The 18,443-nt window shown below is 38.5% G+C and overlaps 1 protein-coding gene across 1 annotated transcript in view; it reads right to left on the minus strand.

Moving 5' to 3' along the window:
* Positions 1-18,443, minus strand: part of ctnna1 (catenin (cadherin-associated protein), alpha 1) — a 109,335-nt gene that overhangs the window by 63,336 nt on the left and 27,556 nt on the right. The window contains exon 7 of the mRNA XM_073854557.1: positions 16,307-16,510. Coding sequence (XP_073710658.1) covers positions 16,307-16,510 — 204 coding nt within the window. The remainder of the gene's footprint in view (positions 1-16,306; positions 16,511-18,443) is intronic.

Consider the following 18,443-nt stretch of genomic DNA (forward strand, 5'->3'; position numbering starts at 1 on the left):
ATAGACCAGACAAAATTGATTCAATCTCAGGACCAGACAAAATCAAAGTGCAGTCAAAAACTCATAACAAGGAGATAAACAAGTGCCAAAACCCTCTTACTACTACTACTTTACTTAAGTAATTTCTTCTACAATGACATTGGCAATAATACATCTTAATCAGCCTGCCGCCATGTTGAGTTCAGAACGAGGCTGTAAGGAATGGACGTCCAGATTTTCACAATCCATGTAAAATCCATGACTTCTGAGGATCTTTGTCCTGTGAAGATTTGTAAAACAATGCGTTTTCTGTGTTTTCATGCCTGAATGACCAACATCCAGATACAAAACAATAGGTTTAAAGCGCACACTCTGGATCTCCATCCCTCACAGCCTCGGTTTGGAATCAACATGACGGCAGACTAAATAGGGTGTATTTTATGAATTAAGAGATCTTTCAAAAATATAATATAACATTTGCAAGGACATATATTATGTATACCATTAAAGGGTAGTTAATTGTTTTGTATGGGCGAAACAAGTAAACAACATTCATGCAAAGGGTTAACTAATGTATACAATTATAGTAGATTTTAGCCACGTTGAGAACATACTTCAAGCCTTCGGTTATTTTTCATAAATTTTAGCCTATGGCAAGCCGTCATATTCTCAACATGTGCAATAGACTATAACTATTCTCTGCAATAACAGAGGAAACATTCAATAACTTTGTCTGTTGACTATATAGGTAATGGGAGAAAGAGTACAATACCCATTTAACAGACCTGCAGTTGGATGACTAGTTGATCATGTGATCATTTCTAGACACCATATTTAGAAACAACTTGTGTTTGCAGAGACAGCCGGGTACATTATGCATACGAGTTTGACCTTTTCATCTCGCACATCCACCTGCCGTAGACATGCAGCGTTATCCACCAGGCAACCTCTTCAACATTACAGCTCTTATAAAGACACCAGCAGCAGACAACACGCCTGACAGTCCCTCATCTGTATATAACCGGAAATAGCAGTCCAGTTCTCCAGTATCTAGTTACCAGACTCTGCTTAGGACCGAGGGGCATACGGAGCATGGCAGCTTTCATCCGTCTTCACAGAGCGATCTGTTGTGACATCCAGTCGCTGCTGGCAAGTTGTACAGAGCAGTTAATAAACATAGCATACGATCAGTCTTTATACTGTCAACATTAGGTTGATACCTGCCGGGAGGTTGATTCCAGGGTGGGTTATTGAACCTCAAGGGTCTGAATGCCAATGCATTTGCTCACTGTGGGAACCATTTCTATTTCTTGCTTTCTGTCAGCTTCGCTGATCCACACACACACACAGAAAAAAGTCATGTCACAAGGAAAAAAGGTTTGTGGAGAGCTTTAATGGTCGGCGGTGCCTGACGTCGCCATCTTGGCAGTTTGTTACCACGCATCATTGCAGAAAACCAAAAATGGGTAAAAGTGGCAGAAGTGGCTAGTTACTGAAACCACGCCCGCCTAGCTCGATTCTAGTTACAGAATTGCCAGTTCACCTGTCATTCAATTGGCCACGCCCTTAATTATGCAGAACTTTAAGGTTTAATGATTTAATATGAACGAAAAATCACCCCGTCACAGTTTTCATGAAGGCCAAAATTAGCTATATAGACCAAAATCACTTTTTGTACGAGGCTGTAAACATGTATTTCTGTTGCATGTTATGCATTTTAACATGTGGGTCTTTTTGAATTGACTCCCTTTTGGAGTGAGTCTATAGTGGCCAGTCGATGAATTACATCATTTCTATTTCTTGCTTTGTCAGCTTTGCTGATCCACACAAAAAAATGAAAGAGTCATCTCAAAAGGAAAAAAGGTGATGAGAATGCAATTTTGATTAAGCATGTTGGACACGAACCTATAGCACCGCAGACAAACTCCAATTACCTAGGGAATGATCCTTGGCCAATGTGAATAAAAGCCTGTATGTCAAACTATCAGAGCATCCCGGTGACCCTTCTCAAGAGCGTTTAGACGACACCAGCATGAATTAAAATGTTGGAGGCATTATTAAATATCTTACACAGAAAATGTTCTGCTGTGTGAGGTGAAATCTAATTTCTTTAATGTTCACCTCTTGCCCTTTCAATTTTTAATTTATTAATATTCATGCTACGACTGGTGCTTAGAGACCATTTTGACCAAAAGACAAAACATCTCCCCTTTTATAAAAGCACTACACACTAAAGCAGCAGGAACATTAATTTTTTTTTCTAATGAATGCAGCAAACTACCACAACTACAAAAAGTAAAACTGCAAATTGGTCTTCAAATATCCTACCTAGCATGATCACAATCATAGCGCACAAGAAAAACGATAAAACCGCTAGATGAAGATAAACCTCACAGCACCCAGAATTAAGCACACATGTAAGCTATAGGTCAGGTTTACGACTCTACGCTAATTTCCGTGCAGGCTGATTTCAGATATAGATATTGTAAGCATTTAGTAATAGCACAGACCTTGAGCTGAACCCGTTATATATAGCGCTCCACCTTGAAAACAAGTCACACATAATCGTAACAAATCTGCAATGTATTCAAGATACACGAGGACCGGCACAGGCTATTAACTTTTAATATGCCATTTGCAAAACAATACTATAAAGGCAACGGCATTAAACGTCTCATAAAACAAGCAGCTTACAAGATTTTTTATCCCAATGGCAGGAACGACAAACATGTGCCTATACAAGACGTGACTTAGCATGTAAGAATCGAAGCAGTCTTATAAGAGACTCTAAAGAAACGATTGTGGCAGGAATCAAGCCAATGGGACCAATGAAGAACACTTCCTTCTCCAGATCTTGACAACAATATGTTAGGAAGAAATGTGTTTATCTGGATTACCTATGAGAGCAATGGTGCCCCTGAGTAAGACCGTTCAGAGCCAGAAATACTACATCACTAAAAAAGTGAATGCCATTATCTATGACTGTGATTTTTAAAGGGGACATACCATGAAAATGTGACTTTCCATGTGAAAGTGCAATAATTGAGTGAAAATGTGAATAAAACCAACCCAGTAACTTAGTTTTGGTAAACCATTCTCTGCAAGCATGTGGAAAAAAAGAGATCAATTTGGCTCCCCTTGTGATGTCAGAAGAGGATAATAACACCTCTATCCAACCACGCAACTGCCATTTAGTGCAGAGGTCAGCTCATTTGCATTTTAAAGGACACACCTACAAAGTGTCAATTTTAACATGTTATAATAAACTATCTACCGTATTTTGAGATAAAACTTCACACATGTACTCTGGGGACACCAAAGATTTATTTGACATCTTAAAGTCTTGTGAAATGTCCCCTTTAAGGCCAAAATCATTCTGATCTAACGTCTGGGACAATTAATCGTGATTCATACTAATAATACCTGTCTGAATCACAAATGAGATATTATGCACAGCTCTTTTGTGTATTATAACTAAGCCTTGTCGCATTACAACTTCCAAGTGTCACCAATGTGAACTAAAAAGCCAGCTAGCTCTTAAAGCCCGAGCAAGTCATTGATTTCTGTTTACACACCATTCAAAGCCTTGCTGCTGCTGCAAAACAAACAACTTTGTCTTACACTGCAAAATCTAGTGTAATGTGGAATAAGAAACCGCTCTTCATCCAGTAATTTATGTCGAGCTACTGCTCAATGTTTGCACTTAAACACACAATTATATTCAAATATGACATATGATAACTTAAAGATATGTTTCGTGGGAAAGTATTTCTACAAGAGCCACAAAAGAGGAGTGCAAAGCTATGAAAGCTAAGAGATAAATCACCCCGGTTCATGGGGCTTGCTGTTTTTTTAAGGCATGTAGCATCATTTGTGTTTGGGTCAAACTAATTGAAATATTTGTTTTGGGGAGTTCAGAGGCAATTAATCTTGGCCTAACCTCATTTATCTGCTGGAAAACAATTTATTTGGCCCCTCTGGATATTTATTAAACGCAATTACCAGACATCTCAGGGAGAGTGTAATGCAAATTCCCGCGACCACCTCTCTCACCCAGAGCGCTACATTCAAGATTGAGATATTTTATTATTGTCGCAATTTCAGACAAACCATAGGAAAACAGACAATCTTTTCAAATATTTCTAAAGCAGCTATTTCCTTGTGCTTCAGGAGCATTCAATGATTCATCCCATTTATTCAGAAACATACAAATGCTTTAAAAACACTCCACATTCATTTGAAGTTATTCTTGACATTTCCTTGCTCAGATTATTGTTGTGTTTGAATATATAATTCTAGGTTTTGCAGTAATTTAAAATGTACTATAATTTACAAAAATTCAAGTGAAAATGCATTTGACAGAGTGAACTTAATGAGAAGCTGTGCATTTTTAAAATATCGTGTCAACACTGGAAGCAGTCAAAAGTACCTCACACTGTGGACGTCTACTACATAACCACAGGATATACAAGAAAACATTAGGGCTGTGACGATGCACATATGATCCAATTCACAATTTTACATTTCCGTTCTAGCGTGTAAGTGTCTGTTAGTTCATTTTAACGATATGCAAAAGGTACAAATCCCAAAGTAAATGATGATGCAAGTTATCATCTCCAACGTAAATCTTTTTTCATGTACTACAACAAACACACGGATTGTAGGCAACAGTTTACTTCCTGGGCCTGTTGACGTTGACTCGACGGTCATTATCATAACTCCACCCACTTGGACTCACAGCCTGTAAGTTAACGCCTGTTAGCATTGAATTGTGAGCGAATCTTTCAAACATAGTAATGAGCGTCACATTTCCAGATGAGGTATTCAGACCAATCTGATGTTGATGCACGTCTGGAGGTCTCGCGGCGCGGATGAGGCGTTTGGCGCGGCAGATGCAATTCCGCCTCATTCGCGTTTCTAGCTCTCGCCAATGGCGCGAATTGAGCGTCTGGCATGGTAAGCGCGAATGGTGCTTTTTGTGCATTTAGCATTTGACGCGAATTTGAACTTTGGCGGATTTTCACGTCATGTTAACCAATCAGGAGCCTGCTTGCTGCTGTGGCAGCAGCCCACCCAGAGTCACTCATTCAACCTGAAGGAACGCTTGATATTGTCCATAAGCAGACACCCGGAGCTATACGACACAAGTTCTTATTTCTATAGAGACAAGCATAAAAAGGACCTCGCTTGGAAGAGTGTCAGTGAGGACATTGGGCAACCTGGTAAGCTGTAAATACACATTTCACTTTAAAGTCAAGTGACGTTTATCGACCCGCGCCGTTTATTTTCCCCTTATAGTAAGGCGACCAAATACAAACCGGTAACTCTCTCGATAAATCAACATCAGTCATCTTGCAAACAGACAACTGCATAGCGCTTGCCCCTCCCACAAGCAGCAAATTTTGCTTCTGACGCGCGTCAAATGCTTGCTTTTCCACACGTCTACTGCGCTTTAGACGCGCAAATGCATTTAAACTGTTCAAGCGGCAAACTAGGCGCGATAGATGCGATTTTGACGCCTCAAACGTGGTTGGTGTAAACGCAGCATTAGACATTTCTTGGAAGTGTTTGTAATGGTACTTCTTCTGCAGCACAAATGGCGTTTCTGAACGAGAGCGCCCTCTGGCTTTTGGATGTAGCGGCATTTCAGCATAATACTTTAAATTCATTCATTCAAGAATTAACCGTTCCAAACCTATTTAAAAAATCAGACCAATCATCTGTATATCCAAGACCAGAAAATCAAAATCTACATTATTTTCTGCAGAAATCCAACATAAATAACATAAAACTAGCTTTGCATGAGTTACTTTAGAAAACAAAATACATTTACAAAGAATGATCTGATTGCTTAACTACAATTACATATGACTGGAAACCAAAATATTCCCCCCTCTCAAAAGTAATAACTTGTTAAAGCCACAATTCTGAATATGCATCAGCGTTCAGCGTCATCTCCAAAGCAAGAAATGTAAGAATACATAACAATTAAAACACTTTCACCTTGCAACCTAGAAAGCATGTATTCCCCCCAACAAGGAAAAAGTAAATGGGGTTTGCTCCATTTAAACAAGGATTATGATTAACTGTCTGGAAAACTACATCTGACAAAGGTGACAGTGACAAGCACTTACCGAGCAACCAGAAAATTATTGACAACGCGAATCTACGATTAAAACTTACAAGATGGAAAAACAACAATTTCTTGAAAATGTGGATTAAAACGTTTTGGAGGACACATTGAAAGATATCAGGGCGACGGTGGTTACTGAAACACTGCACACGCTGACGTCCATTATTCATTTTTTGGGCCACAAGAGACAAATCTGCCAACTTCTTGGTATTGAGCACAAATAGCACTTCTGTTCCAGAAGGCACTGACGCATCATCTATCAAAACAATCATTTAATCAAACGATTCAATTCCATTTTAGTTTCTTAAACAGAAACCTGTGGTGACCTCCACTAAAAGCTGGAATATAAAGTTACTTTCACCCTTCAGATCGATACAGAATGCTAAACAGTCATCACTCTTAGCAGAGCGTTTGTCAAACAGAACTTCATATCCGCAAATACGGTACAAGAGGCCAAAGATAAGCGCCATTGTCTGGTCATACTGCTTTCATAAAACTACATTATGATCAAGGACACAAGTTAATTAAATGCATCTAAAGCAAATTCAGCTTGCTATTTTACTCAGACTGTAACCAAGTAATAACTAGGTACCATTCTTACACCTACCCCTTAACCTAACTAGGGTTGCAAAATTCCAGGAATAAAGGGAGAAATTAACGAGAATATATGGGAAATAAATATTCCCTTCATTTGCCAGGCCTTGACTAGTACCACAGAAGCCACACTTGCTGCATTTTAACACTTTAACTAGCAAATACCAAAATGTGCTCAAATTCCTGTAAACTCACATACATGTCTGCTTATACAAACAGAAATTAACATTGTTTGATCATATGATATAGGCTATATAAATTCTCCTAAATTTCCAAATAATTGCTACAAATTCCTGTAAACTCCTATACATTCAGATTAAGTTTCCAATTAGAAATTTCCAAATTTTCCCAAAGCTACAGAATGGGAAAATTTCCAATTATTGGCAACGGCTGAAAATGACCATCAAGCTATGATTTCTAGTTTGAATGAGGCGGTGGCACTCACTCGAGGTTTCACCGAGTGTCTTAAAAATAAAAATAAGCCTTTACATGGTGAATAAAAAGAAAATAAAGCAGCATTTATAGTGTGATACAATACCAGCTCTGCCAGGCTACCCAGCTTTTGTGCTGAAACAAAATATTACAATAGGAGAAAAATAAAAGGTTGGCAAAAGTTCACAATCTGGACTGTAGCTCATCAAAGTTGCATTAGTAGACAAGAATAAAATACCACAGGAGAAAACACATCACAGCATTAACTTCTAGTACAATATATCTGCCATTATTAAGGTCATTTATTCTCTCTGTTATAACCGGACATCACAGTATTCAGCTCGGGCACTCAATAATCTGTCCCAATGCACACAAACAATGAACTCTTCTGAGCAGGTGAAAAGAGTCAAATGTTTACTTGTAAGCGTGACAAAACCAAACCATCGCATTCATATATAACTAGGACAAGAAAGCAAAAAGGCGACCCAGCAGGGGGTCACTTAGCATCCTAAAAGTGGTGAGATGGCACCAAACATAACCTTCAACAAGGGTCTGAGCTGTCATTTAAACCTTCCACAGCACGTCAAAGCTGTCAAGGGGCTTTAATAGAAACTTTCAGTCACAGAGCGATGCCATGACTCTGCGGCAGTGCCAGTCTAAACCCACGAGGATAAGAGAGATGAATAAAAATATTAAAATCATCAGTGGTTTGGGTCTCTCTCTCTCTCTCTCAGCGTAATGCAGTAAATGTGGAGAGCAGAGCACAAATCCTAAAACTGACACGCCTTCGTTGCCTAAACTTGCATTTTATCAGCTCGTAATTAAACCTTATAAGAGGTCAAGCCAGACCTGTTTCACCATCAATTTATATGCAACATAAGGTGCTGTGGTAAAGCAGAATCAAATAATAAAACACAACGTAAAAATCAATCACCATCTAAAGAAAAGTGGACTAAATGGGCTAAACTGCTATTTTTGATTTTAGTAATTTACAGTCTTTATCATACACGTCTCTCTGACTATATTAACAGTAGTTACATTAGGGGCATGAGGTTAATTATTACTTTTATGTTGTGAAACTGTGTGTTATAATTGTACAACACAGCACCATCTTTTAAAGAGTAAATCTGGTGTACCACTTAAAGCCTTAAATTGATAAAGTAATAGTTTTGGACAGTACTTGTTTCTAAAGGAAAGTAATTTATCCTTAACATATACACAAGTTAGTATTTGAGTTTTTTCCATCAATTACAGAATAGCTCTTCTGCTATTTTGCCGACTCAATTTTCTATTCTATTGTCCGTGTTTTTCCCAAGGTCATGTGGTAATCTAATTGCTGTTCAAATTCACATTTCTGTATTTATTAAAGGGGATCGAATCAAAAGAATCAATCCTGTAAACCTTCCAATCTTTCATGACTGCTCCACTACAGCAAGTTGAACTAATAAGAAAAAATAGAAAAAAAAAAAATCATGAAAACATTTCAAATGGGCCATTATTATTGCATCAATATGTAGATTTATTTTTACAAATATCCTCATGAGAAACAATTACCATCTAATTCCGCTCTACAGGAAAATACAGAAAAAGACAAAGAAAAAGGAACAAACCTAAAAGCCTCTTCATTAGGGTACATTGTAAAGAAAGTGCTTTTAGCCAAAACACCCAGATCAATAAAAAAGAAGCTGGATGAAAGGTAAAAAACACTGGCGGGTAGATTAGATAGCTGGATAAACAGCAATTAAATATCAGTAACCCTTAGAGATCTGACAGATCATACCAAAACAAATACAATACAATGGACATGTGTGTACCAAAAATCATAGTACTAAAATCTGTATATAGGAAACTCTTTCCTCTTCAGTCTCTTTGAAAGGGACAAAATGCGTCTTATTTAGAGTTGCAAAATTTTGTGAATTCTCAAGGCTAGAAACTTGCCATGGGAATTAATGGAAATTAACACGAATAAACTGGAAATTACAGGGAACTTTACATGTAGTTAAAACAACAATATTTAATGCAATTTCAGTTGAATTTCTACCTTGCCTATTTCTCAGTCACATTCACACAGCTTACTAGAATGATTTCTGAAGGAATTTTGATCAAATAAATCCAGGCTTGGTGAGCGCAAGTATCAAAAATCTTTTTAACAATAAAAACTACTGTTCAAAAATTGGGGGTAATATTTTTCTTTCCTCATTTTAATAGTCTTTTTTATTTGTATTACCTTGCATGCATGTCAGCTTATGAGCAAACTAAATGTTTATGTTTCTATATGATAAAGTTTATATTAATTTCCCAAAATTCTCTACAAAATTCCCATACATTTCCAATTTATAAAATTCAAGTTCAGATCAAGTTCATGGTGGAAATTTCCAGAAACTTTCAGCCCCTTTATAACCCTAGTCTTATCCCTAGTGCAATTAAAATTGCATTGGCAAAAAAACTTCATCCATCTGCCTGATAAGTAAGATGTGATTTTAACAGCAAAAATGATCAAATACCAGGTATGAGAAACCATCTGACCGCCCACGTATGACAGATTTGCATGTTACAGAGAGCTGTAAATTTAACCAAAGCCTCTGTGTTATTTCTTTTAATTAGGCATCTAGATTAGGTTACAATGATATAGACCACAACAGTTTCTCTTTAAATAACCTGAAATAAATACAAGACAAATTGATTAAAAGTGCCTTGGCTTTTTAACAAACTGTGCAGGATCTTTCAACTTAATTAACACGGGCAAATATTTGGGAAAACCAGAAGCCAACAGGTGAGCCAAAAACTTAAAGCTTTGCTTTATCAAGCAGGTGTTCTTTGTTTCTGAAGAGGAAAATTACAGCAGGAAAGGTCAAATGATAATGAAGCGCACTTAAATGTTCAAGTGCTATTTCTATATATAAGAAAAGAGAATTATTCTAAGGCCATGGTATGAAGAGAAGTCAAAAATAAAAACATAAAAAGCATGCTGTTTGAAGAAAAAACACAAGAAATGATAAAAAGGACTCGGATCACATTAAGAGGCTTCAAAAAAACAAAAAGAGAGTTGTCATGAAACAGGACTGGGTGTCAATCTCACTAAATGCCCATGGCAAAGAAGTAAATGTGAAACTGAGAAGAGAAAAGAGAGAGATGTGCACGCATAGGTCTCTCATCCACATCAGTCCACAAGTGCCTCGAAAAGCTCGCAGGGAACCGGCATCTGTCTTTTAACAGAGTCTTCAGATGTTTGCCTTCAAGTTCAAGAATTTAAAAATGTCAAAAGGTTGACACGTCAAACCTTATTAATGCCAGCTCGCCTTGTGTGCAATCACCTCTACAGAAAGACTCTGGAGATCAGATATTTATTATGAATAAAATGCAGCCGAAACATTGGGAAGAGTCACGAGAGGATGGAATAATTAAATACGTGCTTAAACCGCAACACTCCAAAGCATGAGCTCGTGCCCGGGGAAGTGAAGAGCCTTGTTTATTTAGCTGTGCTCTGCATTGTTAATCATCTGACTAATCAGAGCGAGTTGGACTTCAGTCGAAACCTCGATCGACCGCGTTTAGGTTACAGCGCAGACCGGGCACTGCGTTTAACGTCCTCCGTAACTATTACAAATCTTTTCCCTGTAACAGAAGCCTGATCAATCTCTGTGCTAATCGGCAATTAATTACAATCTATTTTTGAACGGCCTGGAAATTGCTTGTGAAAACCTCAGCCAAAATGGGATGCCGCAGTCAATTATGATTCAATGCGCATCTTCGGCTTCTGCCTACATGCACCATTTCTGCTCAAAGATAATCAAACCACTAAGATTCAGGTCACATAACGGTGATTAAAGTGTTAGTATTCATTATAAGATTTGACTATTTTTATGGATATGCTCCGCAGATTGATTTTAAATGCGTAATTGAGGCAATAATTAAAGCAAAGACATTGTTTTGTCAATCCTAAACAAAGATGAACTACTGCAGCACTACTGTGTCAAGAATATTCAATAGTATTTAGCTCCATCAATACAATATCCATAAATCTGATGAAAACTGTCATTTTATTTCATTCATATAAATATTATTCAGCTGATACGCTTCTGCCAGAGGCTATAGCTACACAACTCAAATTTCAGATGAATCTCCCGAGACCTCTTACTGAATTTAAAGTCTCCTTTTTACAGCAAATTTGTAAGAAACACTGTCAAATAAACATTCACAACCAAACATCTTATTTGTGAGGCTCATAAGTGACGAACCAAAAGTGCTTTTAGCATATTCAGATTCAGGGGTAAAGTAGCAATGATTTGGTTAAAGGTATATTGTGTAACATTTAAAAGGTTGTTGACAGCAATGCAATATAATCTACATAACTATACACAAGTAAACAGTTGCTTACATGTTAAACTTATTTTTTACTACCTTAGAATGAGCAGTTTTTATCTAAAATAAAATGAAATGTTTGTCCTGTGGCAGCTACCATAGCTTCTCTATGCATTTCGAAAAGAAAGGGTGAGCTGTGGACTGAGCCGCTGGTTGCAAATCACAATCTCAAAACCTTTATGACACTAAAATCTACACACTGCGCCTTTAATGCACTCTATAAAAATCTTAGCTAACACTAAAAATTAGACAATGCATCTTCCTAAATTGGACAACGGGTAATAAGCGAAAACCGCATTTTCTTAATGTGTTTGGCGTTGGCATGGCCTTACCTTTTGCCAGGTTTTTAAGAATAATGACTCTTAAAGATTGAGACTGTAAAAAACAACCTCCAATTCTTAATCCTGATACTGAAATGTTACTTTTAGATAAAGATGGCAAAATTACAACAAAGTGTTTTAAAGTGCATTGCTATGGAGAGAGATGTAAAGGAAGAGAAAATGATACACAGTTAGATCGCTAGAAAAATGGTTTAAAAAGAGCAAAACTGGTCTGATAGCACACAGCCTGAGCTGTGACAGAGCCCATATGCTGTCAGCCCAATATTTCCTTCAATCAAACTGAGTCACTTCAAACAAGACAGTTCTTATATACAAATCAGTCTGATTAAAAAAAATTAATTTAGTCTTTTGCAGGACTTCAGAAATCACTTAACAAAAGTCAGAGCACAAACTGAATGTGAGACTATTAGTCTTAAACTAATAAAAGTTTGTTTATATCATGTGTGTGTACGGTGTATTATAATTATGTATATATAAACACACACATGCATGTAAATATTTACGTGTGTATATAAATTTTTATATGATAAACATAAAAATTTTATTCTGCAAACAATTAGTCGCAATTAATCGTCATTAGTGTTGGGCGGTATGCTTGTGAGATCGCCGATACACAATATTATCGAGGGGCGGGGCAGTAGTTTAATAATTTATTTATTTTTCATTTTTTACTTTTTAAATCACTTGATTGGTGGACAAAAAAGCAGCAAGGGTAACCGTGTCATGACCACAACCTTCTTAAAACTGATGCCATTAATCCCAGCGCATCATTTAAGTCCAGGTGCTATAAATTTTCCTGCGTGCCAGGGAGACAGAACAACAAACTTGCTGGTTTTAACCCTTTGCATGCCTAACAACCTATCTAGTTCAAGAAAATGTCAGAGTTGCACGTATTACAAGTTCAGGTGCTAGGAGTCGTCCATGCCACGGGCATTCAGGTCCGAGCAAGAGTCCATGACGCGCGCATTGAGTCCACGTACATGCAAGAAGAAATCCGCACACATTACAAACTCTCTTGCACAACGTAAAGCCCACAAACCCTCTCACGCAAGGAAAAGCATGCAAATACGCATGTTAATGTGAAACTATGATGATGACAACAACAACTATCGACAACTATCGTTATGAAAGCCTGCTATTAGCGATATTATCGTTTATCTGCACAACCCTAATCGTTATGCAGCCCTATTACCTACCTAGCTGCTCCTATACCATAACTAAACTAAAAAACATACAGAAAAAATATTTCAGATGTGAAATGTATTGCTAGCCAAAAGGCTCTGGAGCCTTGGAGGAGGGAGTCAAAAAGGATGGACATATCATGTTCCTCATCTATTTCCCCCGTCAGAGCGAGTGAGCAGCCAGCGGCTTGTCATGATAGCCGTGCATCAGTACTGGACAGCAACGCTTTGCGTGTTGGGGCGGACATGCAGCAAAGGCCTAGTCAAGTAGAAAACCTGTTTGGAAACCGGCCGGGCGCTTGGATGAATACGCGCTAAAATGAACCGCCAGCAAAAAAGGACAAGAACTAAAGAATGCTTTGCACGAACGGATGTCATATACATTCAGAAAGACGGACGTCTCTATGGACACAAAGAACTAATTCTATATCTCCAGGGTGGCTAAAGATCTCATCCCATTATGTTGGCGCTTATAAGGCAATCACAGTACTATGACAAATGTGGAATGACATGTCAAGCTTATTACACATATAGCTGCATATTAGTGATTACCATCACTGCTAAAATCAATCTGCTATGATGTTTCTATTTCTGGCATGAGTACTCTTTGAGGATCACTAAAAAGGACCTGGAAATTAAATGCTCATGCCTTATCCATGCCAAACACCTCACTAGATGTTATCAAACAGCCATTTTTAGGAGGTACATCGCAAAGTTAAAAATGAATGGTAATGACAGAGGAGCTTGCACACAATCATAGTCTGGTGTTATGCAGAACCTGCAATGAGCCATCTGGAGGGCGTCAGCACATGTTGCCGAAAACACTGCCGTGAATTCAGACAGCGCCGGTGACCTGCTGCTGCCTGACGTTTAGTAAGAATGACACAAATAGTCAGTGACACCTGTAAGACACCCTCCATCCACCCAATAACATCATCTTCAGTGATGTGGCACACTACAACCTTCAGCTGCAAGCACACTGCTATTACTATGTGACACCGCAAGGAATTTTGCTATTATCAAGCCAGTAGTTACCACAAACTTCATATTTTCCACACTGCTGGATGGTAATGATATCTACCTATAGCCTAAAATAAAGTTTAGTTATTCCCAACAAGGGCAGTAAATGCAAAAAGGCAAACAGAAAAGTGGATACGATATGATTTCATTGCTGGAAACAGGCAACCCAGTCTTACGAGGTTTCGTGATAGTCATGTAATTTTTTTATTCTTCTTTTTTCATGACATCACGAATTTCCGCGTTTTTTCGTGATTGTATAACGAATTCCTGTTTTCGTGTGATTATCACGTATTGGTTACTCAACTGCTTTTTCTTATCATTGTCGCTTCGGTTTAGGGTTAGATTTGGTGCTTGCATTAGAATGTCACCTTATTGATTTGGTTTATAAAAAATAAATTAGAAAAAATAATATATGTCGCCTGGCGTTAGGGTTAGAGTTGGGTTTAAGGATGTCATTTTTTGTAAAATAACCCATACGTGATAATCACACAAAAACAGGAATTCGTTATATGATCAAAAAAAAACACGGAAATTTGTGATATCACGAAAAAATCATTTAAAAAAAAGTGACTATATAATGAATTTTCGTGAGACTGGGCTGAAACAGGAAGGCTACTCCACTTGCATACGAGTTGTCAATGATTCTGGGGAAAGAGATTAGTTTAAACAAAGATTTGAAATAAAGAGATATGCAGTAGAGGAAAGAGTGACAATTCATTGTAAATGTGATTCATTGCAATTAAAATTAACATTTAAAAAAAACTCTAACAAATAAAGATAATTCAAAGACATTACAGTATTGAGGTGAGTGAAGCCTACATTAGACTTTAAAATAAAAGCCCTAAATTCATTACATTTGTTCAACTGAACACTAAAAACTGTTGAAAGTGACACCAGTTTGCAAGCATTTAACTCTTTCCCCACCATTGACGAGTTATCTTGACGAGTCTATCAAGTAAGAATAAACGCTTCTCTGCCAATGACGAGGTTTCCGCTGTTATCCACTAGGTGTCGCTCTTACCCAACTTATAAAACACTGAAGCATCCACTGATCCAAAAACAGTAAAAACACTGGCCGTTTCTCAATGTCAAGGATACTTCATTGGTAGGACTAGTCCTTACAAGTCACTTTCTTCAGAGGCTAGGGGAGGCTCCTCTTTAGAATTTGGAGAACACGTAAATGGAACAGGCTAGCAAGTGCACGTCATTACGTCCGTACAAAGGTGTGCTTTCGGCACTGTGCGCATAGGATTTTGGGTGATTTCAGAGTGCGAAGGACACACGTATGCATCCTTTCCTGTATATGGGATATTTTTCAACGAAGGACTCAGTCCTTGGTTGCAATTCTGAGGATCCTCGACATTGGAATAGTCCTTTGACGGATGTCGATGACATAGCATCCTTGAAATCTCCTTGAAAATCCTGGCTTCCGAGGATGACATTGATATTGAGAAACAGCTTGTGTGTATGTTTTGATCGTCGCTCTGAATCTGATCTCTAGCAAAAGTCCTTTACAAAAACGCAATTATTTCAGCTTTTTGTTCAAAATGTGGTGTTTTTAAAGTAACCGACCCGTATTTGAAAGGTGATAACAAAAGAACAAATAAAGATGGAATGAAATGTTTGTTTGTTTGTTTGAAAGCAGATGGTCTGATCTTCCATTTGATATATTGGATGTTTATATATTTAAAAAAGAAAGATTTTCTGGAAGGCATTAAACTTTTTCAGCTGCACCAGCAAACCTGAATGCAGTTCTTGAATTTGCCCTGTGGAGCACAAGCACATCATCTAACCCACTGAGCTGCATGTAAAGCTCTTCCTTTCAACTGATATTTTTAAAACTACTCATGTCTGGCAGTGAAAAAAAATGAATCCGTGTCTACAGGATAATAAACAGACAGGCTTAAATGAAATGTGGACACAAAATGACATTGGTGAGAATTATTGGAAAACAACAAACAGCGGTCAAATAATTTAATGCACAGATCAGTGTAACAGTGGGGAGCTTGTGTGCCTCTGTTCAAACGCCGACCCGTCAACAAAGACAAACTGAAATGAGACTTGAGGTCTTTAGACGACATCAACCAGAGAACGTGATGTGTGTAACTCTCCCCCAAATAAAACTCCCCTTACCTCCCTGCAACACAGTGCCCATCTCGAGGTAACGGGTGGATATTTACTGTCGTTATTCTGGGATAGGAAACTAAAGGGACGGTGACTGAAGAGGGGAGGAAATGAATAAACAGAATTTAAAGTGCACCTACATTGCCCATGTACTCAGAGAGCAGATCCTGCAGGGCCTGACGGACAGAGTTACATTCAGCCACGATGCGCTCGCGACGGTCATCACGTGTACAGGAGGAGTCGGCCATGAGGGCGGCGCCACTTATAATGCTCTCCAGACGCTCCTCCAGAGAGGGCCGAAACCTCTCCTCGCTGAAATTCAGCGGGTCCACGATGATCTGCTTCTGCAGGGAGAAAAAAGAAAAAAGCATGAGCAAAAAATACAAACTAGCAAGACATGAAGATGAAGCACTTTCACACCCTTCAAAGCCATTCAGCATTTCTTAGAAACACGAAAGTGTGATTTACACTTTCACATACCAAATGTTCAACTTTTAAAAACGTTGACAGTCACTACGAGCTGCACGACCAGGAAGAAACACGGTGAAACAATTCTGTCTCCCCTAACACTGAGGGCACATACTATGATATTCATTAACTGGACATATCAATAATTCACAAGTTCGGAGATGATGGTCTGGGACCCTGATGCAATTTAAAGCCAATGGGTTTGCTCAATCACAGGCGGCATTAAATGGCCTTTGCTGGATTTTAAAATGAGCCGTGTGTAACAGGCAGTGTCTTGAAAGCCATTTCGACTGTCCTCTGAGACCAAAATGAAAAAAAGAAAACAAGCGGAACAGAAATCATGTTTAACTGCAAATTATGTAAATGATCAGACCAGGGCAGTGTGATCTCACATGGCAATACAGTTCTGCTCACGGATATCTAGTTTAATTGGTACCAGGAGCTTTAAACAAAACTATGAACATCTTTAAAAGATCTGACATCGTCAAGCACTCTCACGATTAACCCGGTACCTTCGCTTCCAGGCGACTGATTTAAAAAAGCCCTAAGCCGCATAAAGTCAGGCGAATAGATTAAACCTAACCAGATTCTGTGTGACATACGCATCAGACGGTCAGATTCTGCTGGACTGTGGCCATGTGGTCTTATAATCCTCAAGATGCTTTGGTAAACACTGCAGTTAGTCTAAGTGAATCTTTAAGGAAGCAACTAACCCTAAACAGCACAGCCATTTGAGTTCAGCCCGAGGCAAAAAAGTGCAGTTGTGCATATAAAGCACTGCTTGTTCTCCTGCAGAAACATTTTAGATGTCCCAAGTTTATCTTTTGAGCAATTCTCCCAGGTACATTGACTTAAGGACAACACACGGGCATTTTGAAAAATAAACTTGTCAATGTCGAGTGCAATTAGAACGAATGAGAAGAGTCATGGACATGCCAGGAAAGCGATAGCTCAGTATGAAAATGGGCAGAACATCCAGCAGCAGACAGAATCAATCTTTAGCAATGTGAAGAGCCCGTCTGTCTGATGTCATATAGGCGGTAAAATATTCAGCAATTCAGTTGTTAGAATCAGAGTTTATTAGCCTCATCTCATCTGACCTCCTTTGCTTGCGTGTCATGTTGGCATGGCAACAAGCATCTCTCTCTCTCTCCCATTCTGACTCACTGCAAAACTTGCTTCAGCTTCAAATTAAGCAGCAAGAAGTGATGTGGAAAAATTGCGCATGTGTGCTCAAGTTTCAGCACGGTCACCAGGAAATTAAAAGACGCACATGATCAGCGGTACCCAGCATTTTCTCTCGCTCTCTTTATCCCTCTCTCTCTCTTTTGCTCTCTCTCTCGCTCGGTCATCTGGCGAGGCAATGCATACCTCTCCTTTAAAACTGCTAGTAATATAACTGAGCTATATTACCAGCTTGCCTCACCTCTGTACAGTTATAATATACAAAGGTGTAGGGTTGTCAAATAAAATCGGTACTAAAAAAATAAAGTCATCAGTACCATTTTTTTTAAATACTGGAACCACTGCAGAAGTGGGTCTACCAGGAACCCAAACCAGCGAGTCATCACTGATATCACTTAATTCGGATAAAAACATGTGGATGGAAACATGGCTACAGAGTCTGCGTTCACACAAACTTGAAGACATCTTTCTGGCCGAGATTGTGCTTTATATTTTTTAGTTTGTAACATGCACTCCACCGCAGGTCGCACTTTATCACCGCGGTGGTGCGGTGGTTATGACAACAATCACAGCCCTACTGACTACTGAAATTTTGGTACCGTGACATCCCAACAAAGGTGTTTA

The sequence above is a fragment of the Misgurnus anguillicaudatus genome, chromosome 16 (genome assembly GCF_027580225.2).
Source record: "Misgurnus anguillicaudatus chromosome 16, ASM2758022v2, whole genome shotgun sequence".
Taxonomy (NCBI): Eukaryota; Metazoa; Chordata; class Actinopteri; order Cypriniformes; family Cobitidae; genus Misgurnus; species Misgurnus anguillicaudatus.